Source organism: Hyperoodon ampullatus (assembly GCF_949752795.1).
Source record: "Hyperoodon ampullatus genome assembly, chromosome: 14".
NCBI classification, from domain to species: Eukaryota; Metazoa; Chordata; class Mammalia; order Artiodactyla; family Ziphiidae; genus Hyperoodon; species Hyperoodon ampullatus.
Genome location: NC_136927.1, coordinates 30,422,692 through 30,450,355, shown reverse-complemented (window position 1 = coordinate 30,450,355; position 27,664 = coordinate 30,422,692). Strand labels below are relative to the sequence as shown.

The following is a 27,664-nucleotide window of genomic DNA, read 5'->3' as shown; positions in this document are numbered from 1 at the left end:
CTCAGGAGCATGTGACCTCCACATGGTGGGAGCTGAGGCTCTTCTGAAGGTACCCCCAACCCCATGACTGAGAATGACAGTTTGTCCCCAAATGGGGCTTCCAAGGGGGCTTTCCTACCTCCTCTCCCCCTTGGGGACTCTCTAAGCCCCAACTTGACAGATACCAACAGTTGGTGATTCTCAGAGAGGAAAAGCCCCTAAATGTTCTGTAACGGCTTCTCACCTCCACCTGCCCTCTGCTGTGGCCCCTTTTCACCCCTCCCCTATTATCCCTCATGGGCAGCTGGGGCCCAGAGGGGGAGGGGAGCTTAGGGCACCCCAGTCTCTCAGTGTGACACTCTTTTGTGTCTGGAGCCGACTTTGAGATGGAAGAGCCAATAGGCTTTTCTAGAAAGCCAGGCTTTGGTGGTTTAGATCCTTACAGTTCAAAGGGTGATCCAGAGGCCTGCATCATCAGCATCACCTGAGCACTTGTTAGAGCTGCAGCCTCTCAGACTCCTCCCAGATCCCCTGACTCCTGAAGATGGCATTCCCAGGAGAAAATACTTTCCCTCCACAATACCTGGCAGACCCTTCATGGGTTCAGGTTAGGGCACTGAGCGGGGTGCCTGACCAGGGCTCAGAGCTTAGGTACATCCTTGCAGCTCTACTCCCTGCGCCTCCTCCAGGGCACACCCCAGGCGGCCACCCCTGTGGGGACCAGCAGTGGGTTAATTGTGTCAGGAGCTTGTGGACCACTAGTCCTTTTCTGGGTCACCAGGGATGGGGGACAGGTACTTGTTGTCCATGGCAGGAGGGCAAAGGGCAGGACTAGGGGCCTTGGCATCTAGACTCTAGGCCCTCTGTCCCTGGGTAAGTGGCCAGGAGGAGGAGAGGGCAGAAAGGAGAGGAGTGAACTTGTCCTGGGCCAGGAAAAAGTTTCAGGTGGCAAGCCTTCTTTTCTGGGAAGGCCTTTACATCCAGAAACACTGCTATTAATGCTAATAAAAATTATTTTGGGGGCTTCCCTGGTGGTGCAGTGGTTGAGAGTCCGCCTGCCAATGCAGGGGACACGGGTTCGTGCCCCAGTCCAGGAAGATCCCACATGCCGCAGAGCAGCTGGGCCCGTGAGCCATGGCCGCTGAGCCTGCGCATACGGAGCCTGTGCTCCGCAGCGGGAGAGGCCACAACAGTGAGAGGCCCGCGTACCACAAAAAAAAAAAAAAAAAAAAAAAATTTTGTGCACAATATGTGTCTGGTACCACGATGCATGCAGATGTCAACTGTGGGCAGCAGTGGTACCCAAGCCGTGGCTGCAGCAGATTCGCCTGTTAAAAGGCAGAATCCCGGGCTCCACTCCAGGCCTTATGAATCTGAAGGGTTGGGTCTGGGAAACTGCTTTTAATAATGGCCCTAGGGAATTCTCGGGATCTGAGAGTTTTGAGAAACACTGACTTTCTCCAAACCCTGAAAGAGGCTGCCCAACACTGACATTCATTCATTCACCCTCTCACTGGCTCATTCGACACCTATGGACCATCCACCTCATTCACTGACCCACCCGCTCTATTCCTCGCTGGATCACTGGTCTCGGTTCCCAAGTCCTCCTCTGAGCCCGTATCGTCCCCTCCCTGCCTCCGCTCTGTCTTCGCCCTCCATCCTTCCACTGGGCGCCAGCTCTTTCTTTCCTAGGCGCTGTTCCCAGAGAGCCCGGGGCCGAGGGACCCTCCCAAGCCCCGCCCCCGCCCGGGCAGCAGAGCCCACCTCCCCAGCCCGCGACTGCGCTCTGGGCCCCGCGCGCCCCTCCCCCACCTGAGACCTGAGCGGAGGCTGCACCGAGGGCCTCAGGTTCCAACCCCACCGCGCCTCTAGCCGCAGCTGCCCGCCGGGCATCCCAGCCCTTCCGCAGCGAGAGGTGGAGCCGGAGGCTGGGTTGTGGGCTCCAGGTGGGCTCTGGGAGGGATGAAGCAGGTAGGGCCGCGGGGATCTGGGGACGGGAGGGTGGTGGCGAGGAGCCTGCGGGAGCGCTGGGAGAAGCGGGGAGGAGGAGGAGGAGGGATGCGGGAGCCGGGGTTTGGGCCTGCTCTGGACCCCAAATGGGCCGAAGGTGGAGAAGGGGAGGGGTCCCGCACGCAGAGAGGGTTGGCACCAAAGGGCCTGTGAACCGCGTAAGGGGCTTTCACCCGCCTTTGGTGTCCCCCAGGCCCTGGTGGACGATACTGAGGATGTGTCCCTGGATTTTGGCAACGAAGAGGAGCTGGCGTTTCGGAAAGCCAAGATCAGGTATGCTGGGACTGGGCATTGGGCAAGCGTCCCCCAGAGCTGCAAATGCATTCATTCACATTCATTCGTTCATCCATTCAGAATGTATTGAGCACCTGGTGTGTGCCAGAGATGGGGTAAGGGACACACCCTGGACAGATCAGACAAGGTCCTGCCGTCCTGGAGCCTGCAGTCTTGGGGGGAGGGAACTAATACTGAACGGGCAAACAAAGATATTAACAAGGTAATTATTGTGAGAAGAGCTGGGTAGAGGGGCTTCCCTGGTGGCACAGTGGTTGAGAGTCCGCCTGCCGATGCAGGGAACACGGGTTCGTGGCCCGGTCTGGGAAGATCCCACATGCCGCGGAGCGGCTGGGCCCGTGAGCCATGGCCGCTGAGCCTGCGCGTCCGGAGCCTGTGCTCCGCAACGGGAGAGGCCACAACAGTGAGAGGCCCGCTTACTGCAAAAAAAAACATGCCGCTCCGCGGCATGTGGGATCTTCCCAGACTAGGGCACGAACCCGCGTCCCCTGCATCGGCAGGCGGACTCTCAACCACTGCGCCACCAGGGAAGCCCTGATTCAGTGTTTTAAATGCTGTGATTGGCAAAAGCTTGGGCACTTATGCTGGTCAGGGGAGGAAGTGACATCTAAGCTGAGACCTGAAGGATGGGTAGGAGTTAACTAAGCGGGGGAGGAGCGAGGGGGGGACACATGCAAAGGCTTAGGTGAGGTCATGAGTTTAGGGATCTGAGACTGCTTCAGTGAAGAGTAGTCTGAGCAGAGGCTGGGGCCACACCGGAAGGGCTTACGAGGGAAGTTCTGGAGCTGCACTGTCCACTGGAACACATGGGAAGGTACTACGTCTGTGCTCTCTGGTGTGGTAGCCACCAGCCACTGTGGCTGGTGAACACTTGATATGTGACTGAGGGACAGAGGTTTGGATATTTAATTTTAATAGCCACATGTGGCTACCATATTGGACAGTGCAATTCTAGAGTTGGAATTTTCACAGTGCAGTGACATGATCAGAATTACACAATAGACAGTGGATTGTAAGAGCGGAAGGAATCACGAAGCAGAAGCTGGGAGCTTGGGCCAGGGCACGGGCAGGGGTGATGGAGGGAAGTGGAGGGGCCCAGAGGCACAGAAGAGGCAGAATCAGCCAGCCTCGGTGATGATCAAGATGTGGGCTGTGGATGGGAATAGTCAAGGGTGATGCCCAGGCCTCTGGCCTAGTGACCCAGGTGAAGGAGCACTTATGGGGGAAAGACATTGAGCCCAGGGTCATCTTCGTTGGGTTGTGGTAGAATGTTCGAATGGCCAGGTGTGATGGGCAGCAGGGAAGAGAGGCTGGGAGCTCTGGGGGCGTTATCTGGGCTGCATGCAGAGACCGGGGAGGCAGCAGCTCATGGCTGTGTGTGTGTTTGAGAGCTACCCATCCCAGAATCCTCTGTGCCTAATGCAGATTTCTGGTCCAGGCCTGGACCTACGTAACCAGCTTCACAGGGGATGGGCATCTCTCGTTGATTTTGATGCTCAAGAAGAATGTAGAGATGGCTCTAAATCCTGAGCATAGATGAAGTCACCCAGATAGCAGGATGGAAAGGAGGTTCTTGACTGGGGTCTATATATGGGCTTAACAGGGTTCAGGAACCCTGTGTAAACTATTTTCTAAGTTTCACATGTGTGCTGCTTTAGGAAAAGGACTCAAACTTTAATTACATTGTCAAATGGGTCCATGATCCAAGCAAGAATCACTAGTATCAGGTGAGAATTGTTATTTGTCAATTCCATGTTGAAATGGATTCCAGGTTGACTTTGTTTTTTTTTTTTTTGAAGATGTTGGGGGTAGGAGTTTATTAATTAATTAATTAATTAATTATTTTTTTGCTGTGTTGGGTCTTCGTTTCTGTGCGAGGGCTTTCTCTAGTTCTGGCAAGCGGGGGCCACTCACTATCGCGGCCTCTCTTGTTGCAGAGCACAGGCTCCAGACGCGCAGGCTCAGTAGTTGTAGCTCACAGGCCTAGTTGCTCCGCGGCATGTGGGATCCTCCCAGAGCAGGGCTCGAACCCGTGTCCCCTGCATTAGCAGGCAGATTCTCAACCGCTGCGCCACCAGGGAAGCCCTCCAGGTTGACTTTGAAGGGAGGTGAAGTGATGGAAGGGGCCCTATAACAGGAGTCTGGGATTTCAGGGCCACTTCTTCCTTTACCACTTGCTGGCTTTGTGATTTTGGACAGTGTCCCCCTTGCCTTGTTGAGCCTTGACCCATCTGTAAAATGGGGGTACTTGTACCATCCTGACCTCACCACGTGGTGGCTATACAATTTGTTCAGTACATATTTACCCAGCATCTGTGTACAGGTGCTAGCTAAGCCCTGGGGATAGAGACCTGGTCCCTTCCCTTCCTGTCCCTGGTTCCAGGTCAGCGAAGTGCAGTGTGGTGGGGAGAGCACCTTGCAGAATCAGTGAAGGATGTGACTCCATAGCAGGTAGAGGAAATGTTAGGTATGCTGCGTGTGTTTTTCCCCAGTGTGCTACTTTTTTTTCTTTTTTACCTTTTCTTATTGTGGAAAAAAAATCCCCACAACATAAAATTTATCATTTTAACCATTTTTAAGTGTTCAGTAGTGTTAAATATATTCATGTTGTTGTAAAACAGATCTCCAGAAGCTTTTCGTCTTGCAAATCTGAACCTCTGTCCCCGTTAAACACCAGCTCTCCATCCCCCTCCCCTCAGCCCCTGGCAACCATCACTCTTCTTTCTGTCTCTCTAAACTTGACAACTTTAGATACTTCATGTACATGGAATCATAGGGAATATGTCTTTTTGTGACTGGCATTTTCCCACTTAACATAATATCCTCAAGGTTCCTCATGTTGTATCATGTATCAGAATTTTCTTCCTTTTAGAGACTGAAAAATATTCCATTGTGTGTATAGACCACACTTTGTTCATCAATCCATCTGTTAATGGACACTTGGGTTGCTTCCACGTTTTAGCCCTTGCAAATAGTACTGCAATGAACATAGATATGCAATTGTCTCTTCAAGACCCTGCTTTCAATTCTTGATATATACCCAGAAGTGGAACTGTTGGGTCATATGATAATTCTAGTTCTAATTAATTTTTCTTTCTTTTTTTTTTTTTTTTTTTTTTACTTTTTGGCTGCACCACGTGGCATGTGGGATCCTCGTTCCCTGACCAGGGATTGAACCCACACCCCCTGCAGTGGGAGCGCAGAGTCTTTGACCACCAGGGAGGTCCCTAGTTTTAATTTTTTGAGGAATTTTCATACTATTTTCCTTAACAATTGAACCATTTTACAATCCCAAAAGCAATGCACAGGGTTCCAATTTCTCTACATCCTCACCAACAATTGTTACTTTCTGTTTTTTCGGAGTATCCGTCTTGATGGATGTGAGGTAGTGTCTCATTGTGGACTTGATTGCATTTCCCGAGTGATTAGTGATGCTGAGCATCTTTTCATGTGCATGTTTGCCATTTGTGTATCATCTTAGGAGAAATGTCTATCCGAAGTCCTTTGCCTAGTTTTTAATCAGGTTATTGGATTTTTTATTGTTCAGTTGTAGAAGTCCTTTATATATTCTGGATATTAAGCCCTTATGAAATGTATGATTTGCAAGTATTTTCTCCCATTTCATGGGTTGCCTTTCCACCCTGTTGATGGTGTCCTTTGATGCACAGAAGTTTTTAAATTTTATATAGTTCCATTTATCTATTTTTACTTTTGTTGTCTTTGCTTTTGGTGTCCTATTGTATGTGTGAGTGTATGTTTTTACTGAAATATAATTCACATATCATAAATTCACACTTTAAAATATACAATTCAATGTGGTTTTTAGTCTGTTCACAAGGTTGTGCAATCATCATCACTATCTAGTTCCAGAATTTTTGATCACCCCAGATGGAAGCCCTGTACCCATTAAGCTGTCATTTCCCATTTCTCCCCTCCCCCAGCCCCTGGAAACCACTAGTCTACTTTCTGTTCCTTTGAATTGGCCTATTCTGGACATTTCATGTAAATGGGATCATACAGTATGTGGCCTTTTATCTGGCTTTTTTCACTGAGCATAATGTTTTCAAGGTTCATCCATGTTTGGGCATGTACTTCATTACTTTTTACTGCTGAATAATATTTCATTGTATGGATAGAGTACATTTTTCTTATCCTTCGTAAGTTGATGGGCATTTGAGTTGTTTCTGCTTTTTGTTCTTGTGAATAATGCTGCTGTGAACATCCACGTACAAGTTTATGTATGAACATATGTTTTCAGTTCTCTTGGGCATCAACCTAGAAGCAAAACTGCTTGGCCAAATGGTAACTCTGTGTTTTAGCCATGCTGTAACACAGCTGTTACATGCTGTGTTAGTGAGTACTCTGGGCTTCCAGCTGCCTTGAGGAGCAGGAGAAGCCTGGACTTGAGGTCAGACAGACCCAGGTTTGGATCTTGGTTCCGCCATTCCCCAGCCAACTAACAGCGGTTGTGGGTTAGATTGGCAGACAGCCTCACCAGACACAAACAGGCTTTCATATACACCTGTTTACTTGGCTCTCTAGAAGGATACGAGGCAGAGACACAGCATCTTCATCTCATCGAGGGACTCAGCTGCTACCCACACACACAGCTGCTTCTGCTCTGTCCCTACGGGGGCTCTGTGGGGCTATCAGGGACAAGAGCCAGAGACTGTGGGTCACCGTGAGGCATAAAAGCTTCAGTTCTGTTTCCTGCCAACCTTTTCTAGGATTCTGTTCACCGAGGTCCAAGGCCTGCTTGCCAGCTCACAGATCCTCCAACCCAGGGGCAGTTCCACGCCACGAGCAGGCACATAGGACACTGCCATGGGAGACCCAGATCATTCCCAGGCAGGCAGTCCTGATGTTAACCCTTCACTCACAGTGGCCTTGAACAAATCAGGGCACCTCCGGATCCCCCATTTTCTCATCTGTAAAATGTGAATGATGTTAGCTCCATCACAGGGTTGTGTAAGAGGACTCAACTGGGTGATGAATGTATGTAACAAATCCAGCGGGACCCCTGACACCTCGTATGTCCTTCATAAATGGTACTTGCTATCATAAGTGTACTTCAGTGTCTTGACTGTGTGGGCGGGGCTGGGGCAGAGGCATGTCCTCAGCTGCAACAGGACATCACACTGGGGTTGTCCCTGGAGCTGGACACTGTCCCTCATATGGAAAGGTTGGTTTATGCTTTCAAGGCACTGTCTTCGCAAAATTCATTTGGACCTAAAGGTCGTGGTTTCCAATGGATTCCCACCCAAAGTAGGATGATGTCCTCTTGCCCCAGGCAGAGTTACTGGATCTGATTTTGGTCTCAGTTGTCAGGGCTGGCTTATTGGCAGGGTTTGGTCAGTGTTCCGTGGTTGGTCCTCATTCAGCACAGTGGGCATTAAATTGAGGGGAATCCCACTCTCTGGTGTCAGGTGCCACTGGGAGTCACATGTTAGTGGGGCCAGGACCCAAGGCAGAAATCACATAGAATCAAAACTGCCCCTGCAAATCCCCATCTAGCCTGTCAAGTAGAATAACATTTTGTCTTTCAGGAAGTCTCCCACCGTCCATTTATCTTCCCATGTTGGATACAGCGCTGTTCCTCAAAACGAGCTGCAGATGAAATTGTTGGCTGCTTTTTAGGGGAAGTTAGATTGAATGAAAAACAATAGCAAACACTTACTTACCTAGCACTTACTATACGCAGGCACTGTTCTCAGTGTTTTACTCATAAAATTCATTTAAGCTGTATTACAAACCTATGAAGTCGATACTATGATTTTTATCAATTTCAGGATGAAAGAAATTGAGGGACCGAGTTGAGGGATTGGCCCGACGTCACACAGCTGTGAAATTGTGGGGTGGGGATTTGAACCCTTAGATCCGGCTCTGGAGTTGCATTGTAGGTTATGCTGTGCTTAGGGGCACAGATGCTTACGCAGGGAGGGATGCTCGGGGACAGGCGCTGCCCTGGGAACGGCATTCTCAGGCCTTCCATCGTGTGCTTCCTCTGGGGAGTACTTTATATTTTCCTTGTGTACGTGAGAATGTGGAATTGCCCACTCTTTAGATCAGGCTTTCTCAACCCTTGGCACTGTGACACTTGGCGCTGGGTAGTTCTTTGTGGGGACTGTCCTGTGTATTGTAGGACTTCACCTACTAGATGCCAGTGACACTGCCTTCTACAGTTGTGACAACCAAAGAAGACTCCAGACATTGCCAAGTGAAGTCCCCTAGGGGCAAAATTGCCCCCGGTTGAGAACCCTGGTTTAGATTATTCTCTTGCTGTCTCTGGGGTTTGGATTTGGAGAAATTAAATTTGCATTTGAGGGAACTCAGAGGTCTGAGCCCTCTGTGTTTGACCCAAGAGAAGCTGGTGGGGCGGGGGCCAAGGAAGGAGGGGGTCAGGTGATGGTACAGATGCACCTTGGTGGCCGTCCATTATTCCCAGAAGTCAACACAGGCACATCTCTAATTGCTACACACACACACACACACACACACATTGTGCTACAACACACAGATAAGAATAATTTTGGGTTTTCTTTGTTGTTAGGAAGTCTGATTGCCTTGATAAGTCTGATGGCCTCTGGATCCCTCGCCCAGACCCCTGTCCCCGGTGACTTTGGGCGACAAGTCACGCTGCCCCTGTTCCCACTCTAAAATCTATTTTTAAAATATAGAAATAATGACACATAAGCAGGTCTCACCAATGGCTGATGGTTTAAATTTAAGGAAGGTTCATGATTACCAAGGAAAATAATCCACAAAATCAAGGAACTAGACAGATTTCAGTTCTCTTTGATTAGGGTGAGGGATTACATGTTTTGAAATTAACCCCTTACATCTCCAGCTGCTTTACTTCCCCTTATTTATATTTCTTGTTAACATGAAATTGGTGCATAAGCAGTGCCAACAATAAAGTCACCAAAAGGAGATTTCTTCTAAACTATGACCCACACAATTGGGGAAGGCATTTGGGACCAGAAGAAGACTTTGGTCAGAAGTTGGTTCCTTGATGTTCAGTATTAGAGAACAGCTGGACTGTGTGGACCTGGAGTATTTAACTCACCCATTCATTTATTCCAAAGTTGAGGCTATTGACATTTGGGGCTGGACATTCTTTGCTGTGGAGGCCTGTCCTGTGCACTGTAGGATGTTTAGCAGCATCCTGGCCTCTACCCACTAGATGCCAGTAGCAGCCCCCTAGTTGTGACAACCAAAAATGTTTCCAGACATTGCTGGTGGGGAACCCTGAACCACTTCCATTTGAGAAGCACTGATTTATTCTTTCACTCATTCATTTATTCATTAAGTCAACAAAACCTTTCAAAGACCTTTGCGTGCCAAACACTGTTCTAAGGGCCACAGAGAAAACCAGACAGGCCTGGTCCTTGCCTTCATGGAGCTGACTTTCTCCTGTCACGGAGAGACAGTGAACACATAAGCAAATATCTAAACAAAGTGACATCAGAGAGTGGTAAGTGCCATGAAAAAGGAGGCCAGGGCTGGGGGCCCCTTTAGATTCTAGGGGGTGTCAGAGGAGGCCTGAGGAGGTGCATTATTTGGGCTGAGACCCAAATATGGAGGAGGAGCCAGGCATGGGAAGATGCACAGGAAGAGACTTCTGGCAGAGGAAACAGCAAGTGCAAAGGCCCTGAGGTGGGAGTATATTCTAGGGATTGTTGGAACCAGGCTAGGGTGTAGAAAGTGGGATAGTAGGAGGAGGAGACATTTGGAGATTTGTTAGGGAAAGGATGTGGGGACTTTGAAAATTCTGATGGGAATTTGGAATTTTGTCTGCTTTGATGGGCAATCTTTGGAGAGATTTGAGCAGGGGAGAGGTATGATCTGATTGACACTTGAGAAAGCTGTCCGTGACTGCCAGGTGGCCTGTAGGGGAAGAACAGCAGCAGGGAGATCTGTTACGGGCTGGTGGAGGGGTCAGGGTGAAAGATGCTGGTGGCCTGGACTGGCTGGACTCCAGGGACACACATGGGAACTTGGCTCAAATCAGTCTTTGTCCAAATTCTGCCAGCTGCTGGGACTTCTGAGATTGGACAGAGATGGTTGAAGGCAGTGGGTTCCAGATGCAGGTTGTGGGACGTACATTCCCAGGAGATCTCAACTTCATCAGCATCCCTCAGGAACTCAGCAAACAAAGGGCCAAAACTTCAGGGTCTCCATCCCTGAAGATTTGACTCAGTAGGTGTTGAGATGGGTGTGAAAGGGTCCTGCAATCTGCTCCGAGTGACTTGGCGAATTTTTCTAGGTTGTCTATTTCTGGATTAAGTAGGGAGTGTGTGTGTGTGTGTGTGTGTGTGTGTGTGTGTGTGTGTGTGTGTGTGTGTGTGTGTGTGTGTGTGTGTGTGTGTGTGCGCGCGCGCGCGCGCGCATTCACCTTCACTGGAGTGGGGTTTGGTGTTGATACAAGGCTCAGCTATATATTCTGGCAAGTGATGCCAATGACGTTTCCTCAGTAAAGACCAGCTAATAAATTCGGTTTGGAATCCAAGGGGAAAGGCCTGGGTCTGGCCCTACTCCAGCCCTAAGGAAATTCTCTTCACACAGGGGCTCAGCCTTGGGTGTTCCACGGCCAATGACTTACTCCTCACTCATTACAGGAGTAAGGAGGCTTCCAGAATGACTCAGAAGCAGCCAGAGATCATGTTAATGGATCCTTATGTTTTTCTGGCATTACAGTACAGATGTATCCCCACCCAGATTGTAAAATACTTTAGCATAGAAAGTGCAAAGGGACAGTCAGCCGACTGACTCCAAGCCTCAGACATACTCTCTTGGGCCATGGAGGTATTTTAAATGAATGTGAATTTATATTTAAATATTGGAACAGGTCACATTAACAATCTGACTTGCTCAGAGGAGATGAGCCACAGAGACAGAAGGCAGATTGGTGGTTGCCAGGGGCTGTGGAGAGGAAAAAATGGGGAGAAACTGCCCAATTGGTATGGAGTTTTACTTTGGAATGATGGAAATGTTTTGGAACAATAGTGTGAAGTATTAAATGCCACTGAATTCTTCACTTTAAAATGGTTAATTTTCTGTGATGTGAATTTCACCTCGGTACATTTTTTGCTGTATTATTTTTAAATATTACATTTAAATATTTAACATATTAAATTAAAAATTTTAGATATTTTTAAATATTTTAAAGTATTAAAAAAATACTTCAGACCTTATTTTTTTGGAACAGTTTTAAGTTCACAGCAAAATTAAGGGGAAGGTACAGAGATTTCTCATATACCCCCCTCCCCCCCCACAAAACCTCCCTCATTATCAACATCCCCTGCCAGAGGAAAAATTTGCTACAATTGATGAACCTACAGTGACACGTCACCATCACCCAAAGTCCATAGTTTACATTAGGGTTCACTCTTGGTGGTGCACTCTTTGTGGTGTACCTTCTATAGGTTTGGACAAATATAATGACATGTATCCACCATCACAATATCATACAGAATAGTTTCACTGCCCCCCAAAAACCTGTTCACTCCCTCCCTCCACCCTAATCCCTGATCTTTTTACTGCCACCATAGTTTTGCCTTTTCTAGAATGGCATATAGTTGGAATCATACAGTATGCAGCTTTTTCAGAGTGGCTTCTTTCACTTAGTAATATGCAATTGAATCTTTTTTTTTTAACTTTACTCTGGATTGCTGACTTCTTGTGAATGGCTGTTAGACTTGGAAGGGTGGACCTTTTCCTTCAGGGTGAGCCCCAGGTCTCACCCAACGAGCTGACTTATTTCCTACCCCAGCTCAGCCCTCTAAGCACCTGAGTTTGCAGCACCCCCATCGCCACCCCTCAAGGACAATGGGGAAGAAACAACAATACTCCAACAATAGCATTTCTACTACGCTTTCCAGAGGTGCAAGAAGCTTTGAGTTGGAATTTCTAATGCTGTAGTTTTCTCTGCAAACCTCTTAAAGCTGATTGAGGGGCCTGTTTGCAGTAGCCCGGCCTTGGGGGTCAGGCTGTACATGGCCATCCTAGCCCACTTACCCTGAGCCCCCGTGTTCCTGCTCATCCCCTGGCCTTTTATATGCTTCACTCTCTGCTGCCTAAATTTGTCCTTTAGATCTTAAAATATTTTTTTTGTGTCCAAATCCCTATTATCTTTTTAAAAAATTAAAAAAAAATTTTTAGTGAAGTATAGTTGGTTTACAATGTTGTGTTAGTTTCAGGTGTACAGCAAAGTGATTCAGTTATACTATATATATGTGTGTGTGTGTGTATATGTGTGTGGGTATATATATATTTGTATATTCTTTTTCAGATTTTTTTTCCCTTATAGGTTATTACAAAATATTGAGTACAGTTCCCTGTGCTATACAGTAGGTCCTTATTAGTTATCTATTTTATATATAGTTGCGTGTATATGTTAATCCAAAACTCCTAATTTAACCCTGAGCTTAAAATATTTTTTAAAAATTCATTTATTTTTAATTGAGGTATAATAATTCATATACCATAGCATTCACCCCTTTAAAGGCTACAACTCAGTGGCCTTTGGTATATTCCAAAGGTTGTGCAACCATCATTACTGTCTAATTCCAGAACGTTTTCATCGCCTGCAAAAGAAACCCCATGTCCTTTAGATCTTCATCCTCATCACTAAGACCCATCCCCTACTCTGAGCTAGGTGCCCCTCCTCTCAGCCCCAAGTGCCCGCGTGTCTACCCCAGCCTGGTGGCCAGCTGTTGTGTCCACCTCTTGGGTTTGCTAAAATGTCACTAAATAGCCAAGATACCCTGCCCTCATAACTAAAGGATTAGCACCTGGGATAGCAGGGGCAGCTGGGGGCACCCTGCACCACTGTCCATTCTGACTGGATAGTGGCCATGCCATGTTGAATATTTTGATCATGACTCTGCTTACCCCATTAATGACACCTTTCAGACTGAGTTGAAATTGCCCATTTGCACATATATACAATGGAATATTACTCAGCTATAAACAGAAACAAAAGTGAGGCGGATGGACCTTGAGTCTGTCATACAGAGTGAAGTAAGTATGCTAACACATATATATGGAATCTAAAAAAAAAAAAAGGTTCTGACGAACCTAGTTGCAGGACAGGAATAAAGAGGCAGACGTAGAGAATGGACTTGAGGACACGGGGAGGGGGAAGGGTAAGCTGGGACGAAGTGAGAGACTAGCATGGACATATCTACACGACCAAATGTAAAACAGGTAGCTAGTGGGAAGCAGCCACATAGCACAGGGAGATCAGCTCGGTGCTTTGTGTCCACCTAGAGGGATGGGATAGGGAGGGTGGAAACGCAAGAGGGAGGGTATATGGGGATATATGTATATGTATAGCTGATTCACTTTGTGATACAGCAGAAACTAACACACCATTGTAAAGCAATTATACTCCAATAAAGATGTTGGGAAAAAAAAAAGATATTTCCCATTTGCTTCTTTGCTTCCCTCCCCCGCATGCCCCCCACCCCAGTGATGTTCATGAGGGCAGGACTTGGTGCATTTGGTTCACTGTACTTCGCTTGGATCTGGCATGGTGCTTGGTAAATAATAGGTGTTCAATAAACGCAGTGCCGTTGCTCTAGGCCCAATTTCTCAAACTGCCTTATTTCTTAAGCAATTTTGAAAATCAGTTTAAAGCATCTATAATTAAGTTGACTACGAACTTAATTTTATGTTGTTGGACAATTTAAACTGCAATTTCCATTTTAGTCATCATTTTGAATATCGAATTATCCTGCAAACAATAAATACACATGCACGGCAATTACAAAACTTACTGCTTTCAGGGTGATGGGGAATTTTAGTGGTTGATGAGACCCCAGATGAAAGAATTGTAAAATATAGCAACAAAATATGTTAAATTGGAAAATAATGTTTGGAAGCAATGTCCTTAAAACGACTTAAAAAACTTTTTACTTTGAAATAATTTCAAACTTACAGGAAAGTAGCAAGAATAGTACAAAGAACTGAGACATGTCCTTTACCTTGATTCAGCTATTGTTAACACTTTGCTGTGTGTGTGCTTATTTTATGAAGTGTTTTAAGAGTAAAATGAACGTATAATGCTCCCTTCCTCCTGAATCCTTCAATGTGTATTCTACAAACAGGATATTGTCTTACATAAACAGAGGACAATGATTCAAAATGAGACACTTACCTAATCTTCAGTCCATATTCCCATGTCTTTTATAGTAACTTTTTTTTTTTCCCAGTTCAAGATCCAATTGGGATCACCCATTGCATTTAGTTATTCTTTTTTTTTTTTTTTGGCCACACTGCATGGCATGTGGTATCTTAGTTCCCTGACCAGGGATTGAACCCACGCCCCCTGCAGTGGAAGCGTGGTGTCTTAACCACTGGACTGCCAGAGAAGTCCCTGCAGTTAGTTATTCTTGAACTTTTCTCAGCCTTTTTCTGTCTTTTGTGACATGGACTGTTTTGAGGAGTAAAGGTTTGCTATTTTGAGGAATGTACCTGAACTTGGGTCTGTCTGATATTACTCGATTAGATCCAGGTCATGATTTTTGGCATAAATGCTGCAGAAATGATATTGTGTTCTAAAAGGCCTTTTTTTCAAGCTCTGTCACTACTAAAGCTGGCCCAGATTTGGCACTTTTTTGCCCTCCACCACATCTTACCTGCATTTTGCCGCTCAAAGAACCCAGGCTCCTTAGAGTGGAGCCACTTCCAAATCTTGAGGCAGAAACCAGTCAGACTGCATCTGGAACATCCTTTTGTTGCCAGCAAACAGATATTTTTTAAAGTGTCACAGGCTGTTCTAAAGAAGAAAAACTAGTTTAATGAGGCTCCCACAGTGTTTGCTAAATGAATTAATATGATTTTATTCAGTTCTCTCATTAAATAACCTGTAAGGCTGTTTCTAAGATGCTATCATTAAAAAAAATTATTTTATTGACATATAGTTGATTTACAACGTTGTGTTAATTTCTGATGTATAGCAAAGTGATTCAGTTATACATGTATGTGTATATATATACACATTCTTTTTCATATTCTTTTCCATTATAGTTTATCACAGGATAATATTGAATATAGTTCCCTGTGCTATACAGTAGGACCTTATTGTTTATCTATTCTATGTATAATAGTTTGCATAAGATGCTATCATTTGAAGGTACACTGGTTCAGTTATAGCTCTTGGGGGTGGGGAATAAATACCATATTAATATTTGCATCCTTTAGTGGATCCATCCTGATTCCAGACACATTAAAATGGTCAAAAAAGGGACTTCCCTGGTGGTCCAGTGGTAAAGAATCCACCTTCCAATTCAGGGGACGTGGGTTAGATCCCTGGTCAGGGAACCAAGATCCCACATGCCGCTGGGCAACTAAGCCCGTATGCCACAACTATTGAGCTTACGCACCTCAACGAGAGAGCCTGTGTGCTACAAACTACAGAGCCCACGTGCTCTGGAGCCCACGTGCCACAACTACAGAGCCCATGTGCCCTGGAGCCCGGCGCCTCAACGAAGATCTCATGTGCTGCAACTAAGAACCGACGCGGCCAAAAAAATAAGGAAAATAAATAAATAAATATTAAAAAAATTTTTAAATGGTCGAAAATAAAAGTGCAGGGAAAGACAGGATTCTATTTTGCAGATGAGGAAACCAGTGCTCCCAAGAGCCAGATTACAGACCCAACAACCTCACTTAAGGGTCAGTATTTGATGACTTCAGATCCTGCCCACTGTTGAGCAGAATCTAGTAGCTAAAGCACATTAAATAGGTGAATTCTACTCTCTGCTTCCAGTGCAAAAAAAAAAAAAAAAAGTAACTCACTCAGAGTGAGGGTGACGACAAACAGGAATACAGGTTTCTTACCTCCTTCAACCTCCCCAAGGTACCACCTACTCTAAGTGCCTTCCTGCTGGCTGGCTTCTGCTCTGACCTTCTGGAAAAATCAGTCCTTGGCCTCTCTGCTTTTTTCTCGCCCTCAGTTAATAACTCTGAGCCCCCTGTTTAAAAGAGGTGCGTGTAACTGCAGCTGCCCTCGTGATCTCCCCCCACCACCAGCTGTCTTCAAGTAAGACTGCAGCTCTTCATTTTATCACCCGGATTCTTGGAGGAAGCTGACTCTCCTTGCCCTTTCTGCCCTTTGAAACCACCGGACAAAACATAATGTGGATTATACAGAGTTTAAACTCTTCAACATTAGAGCCTGTATGCGTTAGCTACTGCTGTATAACAAGTTACCCCAAACTTAGCAGCTTCAGACAACAAACATTTATGATCTCACACTGTGCCTGAAGCTCAGGAAACTGGGGCAGCTCAGCTGGGTAGTTCTGTCTCAGGGTCTCATGAGGCTGCCGTAATATTAAGGCTTGACTGGGGCAGGAGGAGCTGCTTCCAAGAGGGCTCCCTCATGTGGCTGTTGGCTGGAGGCCTCAGTTTCTTAGACATGTGGACCTCTCTGTACGGCTGCTCCCAACGTGGCAGCTGGTTTCCCCCAGGGAAAGCAAGGGAGAGAGCAAAAGAGAGTAACCAAGACAGAAGCCACAGTGTCTTTTATGACCTAATATCAGGTATGATATACAATTACTTCTAATGTGTCCTATCAGTCATGCAGGCCAGCCACGGTAATTCATTGTTGGAGGGGACTGTACAAGGGTATAAATACCAGGAGGTTGGGATCATGGGGGCCAATTCAGAGGCTGGCTACTTACAGATCCCAGCCCAAAAAAGGAACAAATGCATGTGTGTCTACAGAGTGCCCACTGTACTCCAGGCCCTGATATTAGGTAGATGTGATTATCCCCATTTTACAGGTGAGGAAACTGAACAAGAAAGGTTGAGTCACTGGTCTAAGGTCACACAGTAAATGACAGAACTGGAATTTGAAAGGCAGTAGTCTGCTTCCTTAAAAAACAATTATTAAAGAGTTCCAAATGTATACCAAATAGAATAATATAAATGAGCCCCATGTGGCCATCACACAGCTTCAGAAATGATCAACTCCTGAACAATCTTCTTTCATTTATACCCTGCCTCTCCCCCTCCCTCTGATTATTTTGAAACAAACCCCAGACATTACATCACTTCAAACATAAATATTGTGATGTTATCTCTAAAAGACAAGAATTTGTTTCTAAAAGCAAAACCACAATAGCATTTTCTCACTTTAAAAATGGTTAACAATTCCCATGATATTTCAATCAAGAAATATCCAGGGTCCAAATTCCCTTGATTGTCTCATAACTTTATTATTTGTTGGAACCACAATTGAATATCTTCCACATTTTGCAATTGGTGGCTGGATTTCTTAGGTCCCTTTTCTTTTTTTCTCTCTCTTTTTTTTTTTTTTTTTTTGCAGTACGCGGGTCTCTCACTGTTGTGGCCTCTCCTGTTGCGGAGCGCAGGCTCCGGACACGCAGGCTCAGCGGCCATGGCTCACAGGCCCAGCCGCTCTGCGGCATGTGGGATCCTCCCGGACCGGGGCACGAACCCGAGTCCCCTGCATCGGCAGGCGGACTCTCAACCACTGCGCCACCAGGGAAGCCCCCTTAGGTCCCTTTTCATCTGTAGATTTCCCAGTCCTCTCCTTGCTCTCTCTCATTTTTTTCCCCCTTTGCAATTGATTTGTTGTTCTGTAGAGCTTCTCACAGTATGGAAAATTGCTGATTGCAACCCTAATGTGTCCTTTAATCTTTGCCTTTGTTCCCTATGTTTCTTGAGCTTGATGAGATTCAGGTGTGATATTTTGGGGGCACAGCTGACTTCAAAGGAGGGGGTGAGTTCTTCCATCAGGGGCTCCCAATGCCTGGTTGTCCTCAGCTGCTTCTCTTGAATGCATTAGGGGCTTCAGCATGGTGGCATTGTAACGCTATCGTTCTGTCTCCGTTTGTAAGCTGAAGGAATCCGGAACGAGAAACTTCCCCTCTTCAAATATTTAGTCATTGCAAGATACACTTTACAGAGAAAAGACATAATAAACGTTTGATGCTTGCTCTTCATTTTTCTGCTTTCAAGTGAAGAGTTTGTTCCCCAGCATCCCTCATAAGTGACCACTGAGGGTTTTGATTAAGTATCACATGATTCATGGACTACAACATTCTTATTGCTGCTCAAGTTGTTCCATCTTTGGCCAGTGGGAGGCTCTACCCATTGGCCTCTGAGTCTTTTGACCTGGCTCTCATGGTCTTTGACAGCTTCCTTGCAGCCTGGGATGTTCCGATGTCCCAGCCTCATCAAGCTGGGATGGCCTGGAATCGCCATTTCTCCAAGCAGCCCTGGCTCCTTTGGAGAATGGAGTTTAGAAGCCACAGTCTGGGTTCGTCTCCTGTGCCAGCTCTCTGGCTCTGTGGCTAGGAAGTGCATCAAGCAGGGCTGATAGCATCTCTTAGTGGACGTATTTTGGGGATTCACTGTTGTCTCCAAGCACGTGTCCCTTTCAGTTGATCTGCAGTTCATCGGGGCAGCCGACAGGAGGGGCAACTATGAAACTCTGGGCTGAGATTGAGTGTGGCTGATTCTGCCATTCAGAGCAGCTACTAGCCCATAGGGCGCCTCCATGCAAATCAGAAAAGATGGCCCTTCCACGGGCAGACAGTTCCCTCCAGGGCCTGCAGCTGGAGAGCAGAGCATGCACCTGATGCCAGCAGCGCATCACCTGGGCAATTGCTTCTTTGCTCTGACCCTGGGGCAGTTCACTTCACCTCCCTGAGCTCCCGACTCCTCATCTGCAAAATGGCTCTCTGTCCCTTTCCAACCTCGCTTATTTTCTCTGGGCTCATTTGTCCCCAGGCGGGTGTTATGGGTTGACTTGTATCCTCTCTAAAAGAGATATATGGACGTCCTAACCTGCAGTACCTCAAAACGTGACTTCATTTGGAAATAGGGGTTTTGCAGATGTAATTAGTTAAGATGAGGTCATCCTGGAGTAGGGTGGGCCCCTAGTCCTATATGACTGGTGTCCATATAAAAAGATGGCCATGTGAAGACAAACACTTGCAGAAGGCCATGTGACAACACAGGCAGAGGTTGGAGTGATGCAGCTACAAGCCAAGGAAGGCCAAGGGTGCCAGCTGTCATCAGAAGGTAGGAGAGAGTCCTGGGATAGATTATCCCCCAGAAGGAACCAATCCTGCAGACAGAAATTTTGGTGTTTGTTTTGTTTTGCTTTGTTTTTTTGAGCACAGTGAAAAGGCAGGTTTTAAGACAACGTGATTTTGGTGTTTTAAGTTGCCCAGTTTGCTGTGCATTGTACAACAGCCCTGGGAAATGGATACAGCAGTGACTGCTTTCCCCGTTCCCTGCTACTCCGAGGGTGGTCCATGGACCAGCAGCATCAGCATCACCTGGGTGCTTATTAAAATGCACTCTCAGGCCCCATCCCAGGCCTCCTGAATCAGTGTCTGCATTTAACAAGAGAGCCAGGTGGTTTGTATGTGGAGAAGCACTGCATTATATAATAGGAAGGTGGTGGAATGATTAGCCCCCAGGGCAAATGCACAATGATTTCTGTTCATAGTTGGTATTGAACTCTCACTGCCCACCAGGCAGTATCCCAAGCCCTTTACGTACATTATGATTCTCATGTAATCTTCCTGGCAGCTCCGTGCACTCGGTACTTCCCGATGTGTGCACTGCACTCCAGGGAACACGATTCACACTGACTATGATTGAATGACGCCCCCTGGTGTTGTGCAACTCAGCAGCCCTGACTCTTATTATCCCATTTTATAGATGAGGAAACTGGGGCACACAGCGAGGTTAAGTCACTTGCTCAAGGTCACACAGGTCCTCAGTGGTGGAGCTGGGATTTGAATCTGCTAATTTTGTCTCTGAACTTGTACCCGGGACCTTTTACTCACCGCACAGCCCCTCTCTCTAAGGGAGAGCCAGTGAAGGCAGCGTATTTTCTCCCGCCATTTTCTCTCTTTTAAATTGTAAAATACACATAGCGTCAAAGTGACGTTTTTAACCATTTTATTTAATTAATTAATTTTTTTGGCTGCGTTGCGCGGCTTGTGGGATCCTAGTTCCCCGACCAGGGATCAAACCTGGGCCCTTGGCAGTGAAGGTGCTGAGTCCTAAACACTGGACCGCTGGGAAGTCCCTTAACCATTTTAAAGTGAACGATTCAATGGCATTTAGGACATTCACAATGTTATGCAACCATCATCACTATTCCATTCCAGAATATTTTTATCACCCCAAAAGGAAACCCCATAGCTATTAAGCAGTCACTCCCTGTCCCCCCAAGCCCCTGGCAACGACTAATCTGCTTTCTGTCTCTATGAACTGGCCTATTCTGGATATTTCAAGAATGGAATCCTACAATATGGGACTTTTTATGTTTGGGTTCTTTCACTTAGTATGTTTTCAAGGTTCCTCCATGTTGTCGCATGCATCAGTACTCCAATATTTTTTTTCATGTTTTTTTTTTTTAGTTGTGGTTAAATATACATAGCAAAAAAAAATCTACCATTTTAACCATTTTCAACTCAGTGGCAATAAGTCCATTCACGCTGTTGTGTCACCATCACCACCATCCATCTCTAGAACCCCTTCGTCACCCTAAACTGAGAGCTTGTGTCCATGGAGCAATCACTCCCCATTTCCTCCTCCCACCAGCCCGCAGTAGCCTCTATTCTACTTTCTGTCTCTATGAATTTGCCTTTTCTGGGTAGCTTAGGTTAAGTGGAATCATACAGTATCTGTGCTTTTGTGTCTGGCTTCTTTCCCTGAGCCTAAGGTTTTCCAGGTTCGCCCACATTGTAGCAGGTATCAGTGCTTCATTCCTTTTTATGGCTGAGTGACATCCCATTGCATGGACAGGCCACGTTTTGCTCATCTCCTTGTCCGCTGATGGACATTTGGGTGGTTTCCACCTTTCGGTGATGGTGAATGTTGCTGCCGTGGACATTCGTGTACACGTTTTTATTTGAAGGCTTGTTTTCAGCTCTTTTGTTTTCCCATTTCTTTTGAAAACTCTGGGTCTTTAAGGAATTTGGTCCATGGTTCCAGCAGCAGCAGCAGGGGGCAGTGAGCAGTAGCTGGGGTGGAGGTAGGGGAATTGGCCTGGGTGCCCCCAGGGGAGAGGTGAGGGTCCTTGCACAGGACCCATCCAGGGCCGAGCGGCCATGGGCCCGCTGACATTTTGCTGGCATTTTGCTGCCACGCATACCCAGCCAATAAAGTTGGGATGTCTCTCTAAAAAGAAATAAAGAACAGAAACTAGAGGGAAGACTTAATGACCAGAGGGAAGTCTGTTCTTTTATTTGCTTCCACACTCAAACCTCTATTGTGCTGACCTTTGAATCAAAGCTATGAGGACTTAGCAATCAGCATCTGCTCAGACATCCCAACAGCCTTAAACCTGCCCGTCCCAGGCCCAGATGTCAGGGGAGGAGGAGGATGTGCTGTCATTTGAAGCAAGAAGTTGGAGTCTGAAAGATGATGGAGCTATTGTTGCATCTGGAGCATTCTAGAGAAGAACAGTCCAGCCCCCATGACGCACGCCCTGAGTTAGCCAGGCTCACACGGTTTCTGAGGGGCTCATAGGGTTCTCTGCTTTTTTAGGTGTGGTTTCCTTCCTTCCTGCTTTGTTCCCCGAACTGAGTTTGCCTTGAAAATGGAACAAAGGAGGGCTCCTGGATGGCAGTGAGCATACAGATCACCTGGGGTCTTGTTAAAATGAAGATTCGGGCTCAGGGGGCCTGGGGTGGGGCTGCTGATCCTGCATTTCTAACAAGCTCCAGGGCACGTGGGGAGCAGGTGGATGGGCCGAGGGCTGGGCAGATGTGGTCTTAGCTGTCTCTCTGTCACACCTCAGGGTCCCCTTCCTCCCACGTCTTCCTGGTGTTACGCTGCTGTTAGCAGAAGAGCCACCTGACTCTAAGTGGGTGTCGGTGCTGAAGAAACAAATAGCAGCATCCTACTTCTTTTCAACAACAGGGAAAAACATCTAACGGAAGACATCCAAAAAGATCATCACCTGCCGAGGCTTTTTCTCACTTTCTCCTGTTCTCAAAAATCTCGACCATGAATGAGTCAAACAATAAATAGTGATATTAACCACAGCGACCTAAGGCCCCCTCTGGTCCGGCATTGTAGGTATTTTTCATCCCAGAAGCCTTGGACGTCTGAGGTTAAATGTTACTCTCCCATTTTACAGATGAGTAAACTGAGGCTCTGAGTGGTTTAGTGCCCTGTCCAGGACCATGTATGCAGCAGGGATGGAGCATGAGTGTGGATCAGGGTTCTCTGGCTTTCACTGTACCCACTGTCCAGGTAGGGGCCAGAGTGGGCATTTTTACTCCACAGAGAGTGGTGGCCCTTTTTTTTGCATAGGGACTGGTAAGCCCAGACGAAAGGACCTGCTTTCTGGAATTTTCTCACACATTCAACTGTAATGGCCAATTACTCAACTGGGGATTTTTAGGTCTGAATTTTTTTTTTATTTGGACCACAGATGGCCCCCAGAATATCAATGGGCTTGTTTTTTTCTGAAACGTGTCTTGCCTCAATGCAAAGTTGAGGCTGCCTCTGATCATTTCTTTGTTTTTCTATTTTTAAATTCAAATTTACATAAAAGTACAGAGAACAATGACCCTGGTATTCCCTTTGCTCTGCTCAGTCATGATCAGCTCGTGGCCAGCCTGTTTCTTCTTCACCCCCATCCACTCCCCACCCCCGGATTATCTTGAAACAAATTCTAGACATCATCTCAGATGCTATTTTCATAGCAAAGTGAAGCAAGGAGAAAAGATACCATCTTTCCTCAGACGTTTGCCACAGTGAAAAGCAGAAGGCTTTGCAGAGTGTCTGAAAGAGAATTTAAAATAGGACGTCTGATGAGGAATTCAGTCTTCAAAGTATTTGAAACCAATAAAGGGCAACTTTTAAAGAGACTATTAGATCACTGCTGAATTGAGGATTAAATCAACCTTCCCCCACCCGGCCCCAAATCAAACGTGCTTTAGAAGTTTGTGGGAAGGGGGATGCATATGGTGCCTGTGGGATGCAGTCCTCCCCACGCCCACCACCGACTTTACTCTGTCTAGATAGAGCACCGCCCCCAACCTGTGTCCATTTTTTAGAGCGGTTTTAGGTTTACAGAAAAACTGAGCAAAAAGTACAGAGAATTCCCACAAGCCCCTCCCCACCACAAAGTTCCCCCTATTATTAACATCTTGCATTAGTGTCATCCATTTGTTATGAGGACCAGTACATTATTATTAACTAAAGTCCATAGTTTCCATCAGGGTTCACTCTTGGTATTGTACCTTCCACAGACTTTGACAAATGTATAATGACATGTATCCACCATTACAGTATCATACAGAGTAGTTTCACTGCCCTAAACATCCCCTGGGCTCCAACTATTCATCCTCCCTCTCCCCTAACCCCTGGCAACCACTGACCTTTTTACTATCTCTATAGCTAAGTCTTTTCCAAAATGTCATAGAGTTAGAATCATGCAGTATGTAGTCTTTTCAGCCTGGCTTCTCTTACTGTGTAATATGCATTAAGGTTCCTCCATGTCTTTTCATGGCTTGGGAGCTCATTACTTTTTCATGCTGAATAATGTTCCATTGTGTGGATGTGCTATGATGTATCCATTCACCTACTGAAGGACATCTTGGTTGGTTCCAATCTGGGGCAATTATGACTAAAGATGCTAGAAACATCTGTGTGCTGGTTTTTGTGTGGACGTAAGTTTTCAACTCATTTGGGTAAATAGGAGTGCAGTTGCTGGGCTGTAGCTCATGTAGAAATTTTAGGGTGACTTGCAGAGGTTCTTCTTTGGTCAATGGCTACAATCAGAATTTTTATTGAGGTGTGGCATACATACAGTAAAGTGCACTAATCCTAAATGTACAGTTGGATGAATTTTTATACACATGCCCACACAGGTCAAGATGCGGAGCATCTCCAGCATTGGAAGCCCCCTTGTGCGCCTTCCCAGTGGCTGGCCCTCTACCATCCCCAGAGATAACACTGCTCTGACCTCTAGCACAATCCATTGTTTCTGCCAGTCGGGCAGCTCCCACCCTGCAGCTTTGGAAAGGGGATTTTTGGGGGGTGCGGGTGGAGAGAAGAGGCCGTTAGTGACAGTTTGCTTCATTTTGGTTTGTTTTGAATGGAGCCTAATTTTCTCACCAAATTCTTCTTGCCCATCCAGAGCAGGGACTGGCACAAGTTCTGGGTAAATATTTTCGGCTTTGCCAGCCATTGAGTGAGCATGGCTGCGTTCTAATAAAACTTTATTTACAGAAATAGGAAGTGGGCCAGATTTGGCCCTTGGGCTGGAGTTTGTGAATCCAGGGTAGAACAGTGCTTTTCCTTTGCAAAGTCCATGTCCAGGCCCCACTCCAAATCTGAATCCGCGTGTCCCGGGACCAGGCAGTGTTGCATGCGTTTTAAGGCCTCCTCGGGTAACTTTCAAGCACATTCCATGAGAACCTACTGGGTTTCCCTCCAAGGGGGTGGGGGACAAGGCATGTGTTGGGCCCAGAACTGTGAAAGTGGATTTAAATGTAAACAAAAGCCCAGCTAGACCCTCCCCACCTTGACTCAGGTCATCTCATTTCTCCTTTCACCATCAGTCATTCCCTCCTCCTCCTCTTGAGATAACAGGCTTCTGTCTGGTGGGTGGAGGGAGCGTGATGGATACTGACCAGAAAATACTCCCGTTGAGGATAAGGAAGTTTCCTTGGTGAAAGTGGAGGGGCTGGGGGAATATGGGGAGATCAGGAGTCTTGGGGGATCCCTGCACAGATGAAAAGTCAGCCCCTGGGGAGTGAGAGAGAGAAAGTTGTGGTCAGAGGGGGAATGTTACAGTTTGGCTCCTTGGAACAGTTTTGAGTGACAGTGAGACTGTCAGCTGTTCACAGTGACTGAGCGTGGTGTGTGTTTCAGGGACTATATACCTGCTACCTTCACTTGACCTTTTTAATCGAATACCCTCAGCAGTGGCTCCTGTGGGCATTCCCATTTTACAGAAGTGGAGACTGAGGCGGTGAGAGGTTCCGTAGCTTAAGGACAGCTGAGGAGCTACTCAGAGGTTGGAGCCGGGATTTGGACCCTGGCAGTCAGGCACCTCTGTACTGTTTGCCTCTCAAGGGGGTGACCAGGTGGGTGCCTGGGAGGGGGGAGTTGGAAGCTGGTGGCATTGAGAGGTGGAGGCGACTGTCGGCGCGTGTGTGCTCCGTGGCTGCGGAGGTGGCAGGAGAAAAGGCTGGGGGGATGGAGGACCCCATGTCAGGGAAGGGTGGGCAGGCTCAAGCCATGGCCTTCAAAACTCTCCAAACTAGAAAGCTGATCTGAGACCACATCCATGTTAGCGGTGGGGCACAGGCTGGGCAAACTGCAGAGGTGGACGGAGTGAGGGTTTGGAGGGTTGCCCAGAGAACAACCCGCGTAAAACAGGATCAAAACAATGTCTGGAAGTACAATGGGCATCCTTTTCTACTTGCTTTGGATAATTACAACAACAGCAACAACAACCATAATAATACCTTCCATTCAAGTTACGGAAACAGTCAACCAGGACTCAACTGAATAAACAGAACCTTCCAACAAGTGGAATTTTTCCTGCATTTTATTTCAGGAAACCACAGTCAAAAATAGAAAAACAGGGCTTCCCTGGTGGCGCAGTGGTTGAGAGTCCGCCTGCCGATGCAGGGGACACGGGTTCGTGCCCCGGTCCGGGAAGATCCCACATGCCGCGGAGTGGCTGGGCCCGTGAGCCATGGCCGCTGAGCCTGCGCGTCTGGAGCCTGTGCTCCGCAACAGGAGAGGCCACAAAAGTGAGAGGCCCGCGTACCGCAAAAAAAAAAAAAAAAAAAAAGAAAAACAGTGGGTGGGCAGGGGATTTATTTGAATGCATAACTTCCAGGTTTCACCCTGGATCAGTGCACACTTGGGTCTCTTGTAAGCGTTTTAAGTCTATATTGTTCTACAGCAGAGGTCCCCAACCCCCAGGCCACAGACCGGTACCAGTCCGTGACCAGGCCGCACAGCAGCAGGTAAGCGAGCAAAGCTTCGTCTGCTGCTCGCGTCCCATCGCTCGCATTACCGCCCGAACCATTCCCCCACCCAGCACACCCCGCCCCCGCCTCGTCCACGGAAAGATTGTCTTCCATCAAATCTGTCCCTGGTGCCACAAAGGTTGGGGACTGCTGTTCTACAAAAAGGACAGATGTCCCCAGTGAGCCTGAAGGGACTGGATTATAAGGTTCAACACAACAAATATTTGCCGAGAATCTTAATGCCAGGTGCTCTTGGGGATACAAAATTATTGAAAATTATCTCTGCCCTCGAAGGATGTTCAGTTATTGGAAGAGGACTCATTTATCTTGGAGTGAAGGGGGCAAAATTGTACTAAGACAATTAGTTGAAAGATCCTCAATAAGGTTTAAGGCGAAAAGGGTATAAGAGACTCCCAAGAGTCTTATCTTCTGGAACATTCCAGGTTTGGAAGTGCTACGTGATCATGTCTAATTCTTAAATGCCAGGTACGGTCGCCAGGAGAGCTCAGCATCTGAAAGGCACAGGTGAGAACGTTCTGGAGGACAGCTGGTGTTCCGGCACAGCCCCTTCTTCCTTTAGAACGTGAGGAGTAAATGCAGATGTCATTACACATCCTGCCTCTGAATCTTAGCTGACGCTCCCTTGGGCGTCAGAAACGCACGGTTCTATAGGAGCCTCCTGGGTGCTTACCCTGACCACCTTCCTTCTCGGAAGGTCAAGCAGGCTCGTCCCCCACAGGCCTGCTGGCTACCTTTGCTCCCCACGATGTGGCAAGCCGGCGGCTCACAGGCCAGTGTGCAACACAGCCTGTGGCATTTTGTTAACATAATTAGTGACCTTTGTGTAAAAATCCGATTTCCCATGAAAAGTCTGGGTTTCTGGCTTCCAGTGAAGATATCGGATCTGGCACTACTAGGTGAGGTTTGCTGAGTAGAGTCGCCCGCCCTCCCCGTCCAGCAATGAACTGCCACCCGTCATGGGGCTCGCAGGGTTGCTTTTTATTTTTTTAAAGATAGTCTCTTTTTAATTGTATTAGAGTATAGTTGATTTACAATGTTGTGTTAATTACTGCTGTACAGCAGTGACTCAGTTATACATATATAAACATTATTTTTAATAATGATTTTTAAAAATTCTTATTATTTTTATTTTTTGGCTGCATCGGGTCTTAGTTGCGGTGCTCAGGCTCTTCGTTGTGGTGCGTGGGCTTCTCTCTAGTTGAGGCGTGAGGGCTCAGTAGTTGGGCACACGGGCTTAGTTGCCCCGTGGCATGTGGGATCTTAGTTCCCCAACCAGGGATGGAACCAGTGTCCTCTGCGTTGGAAGGCAGATTCTTAACCACTGGACCACCAGGGAAGTCCCTATATACATTCTTTTTCAT

At 46.9% G+C, this 27,664-nt stretch overlaps 1 protein-coding gene across 1 annotated transcript in view; it reads left to right on the top strand.

Moving 5' to 3' along the window:
- The window catches only part of TVP23A (trans-golgi network vesicle protein 23 homolog A), a gene marked incomplete at both ends in the record, with an annotated part of 40,000 nt that overhangs the window by 7,734 nt on the left and 4,602 nt on the right, over positions 1-27,664 (top strand). The window contains 2 exons of the mRNA XM_079719027.1: positions 1,852-1,925; positions 2,153-2,262. Of these exons, the coding sequence (XP_079575153.1) occupies positions 1,852-1,925; positions 2,153-2,262 (184 nt within the window). The remainder of the gene's footprint in view (positions 1-1,851; positions 1,926-2,152; positions 2,263-27,664) is intronic.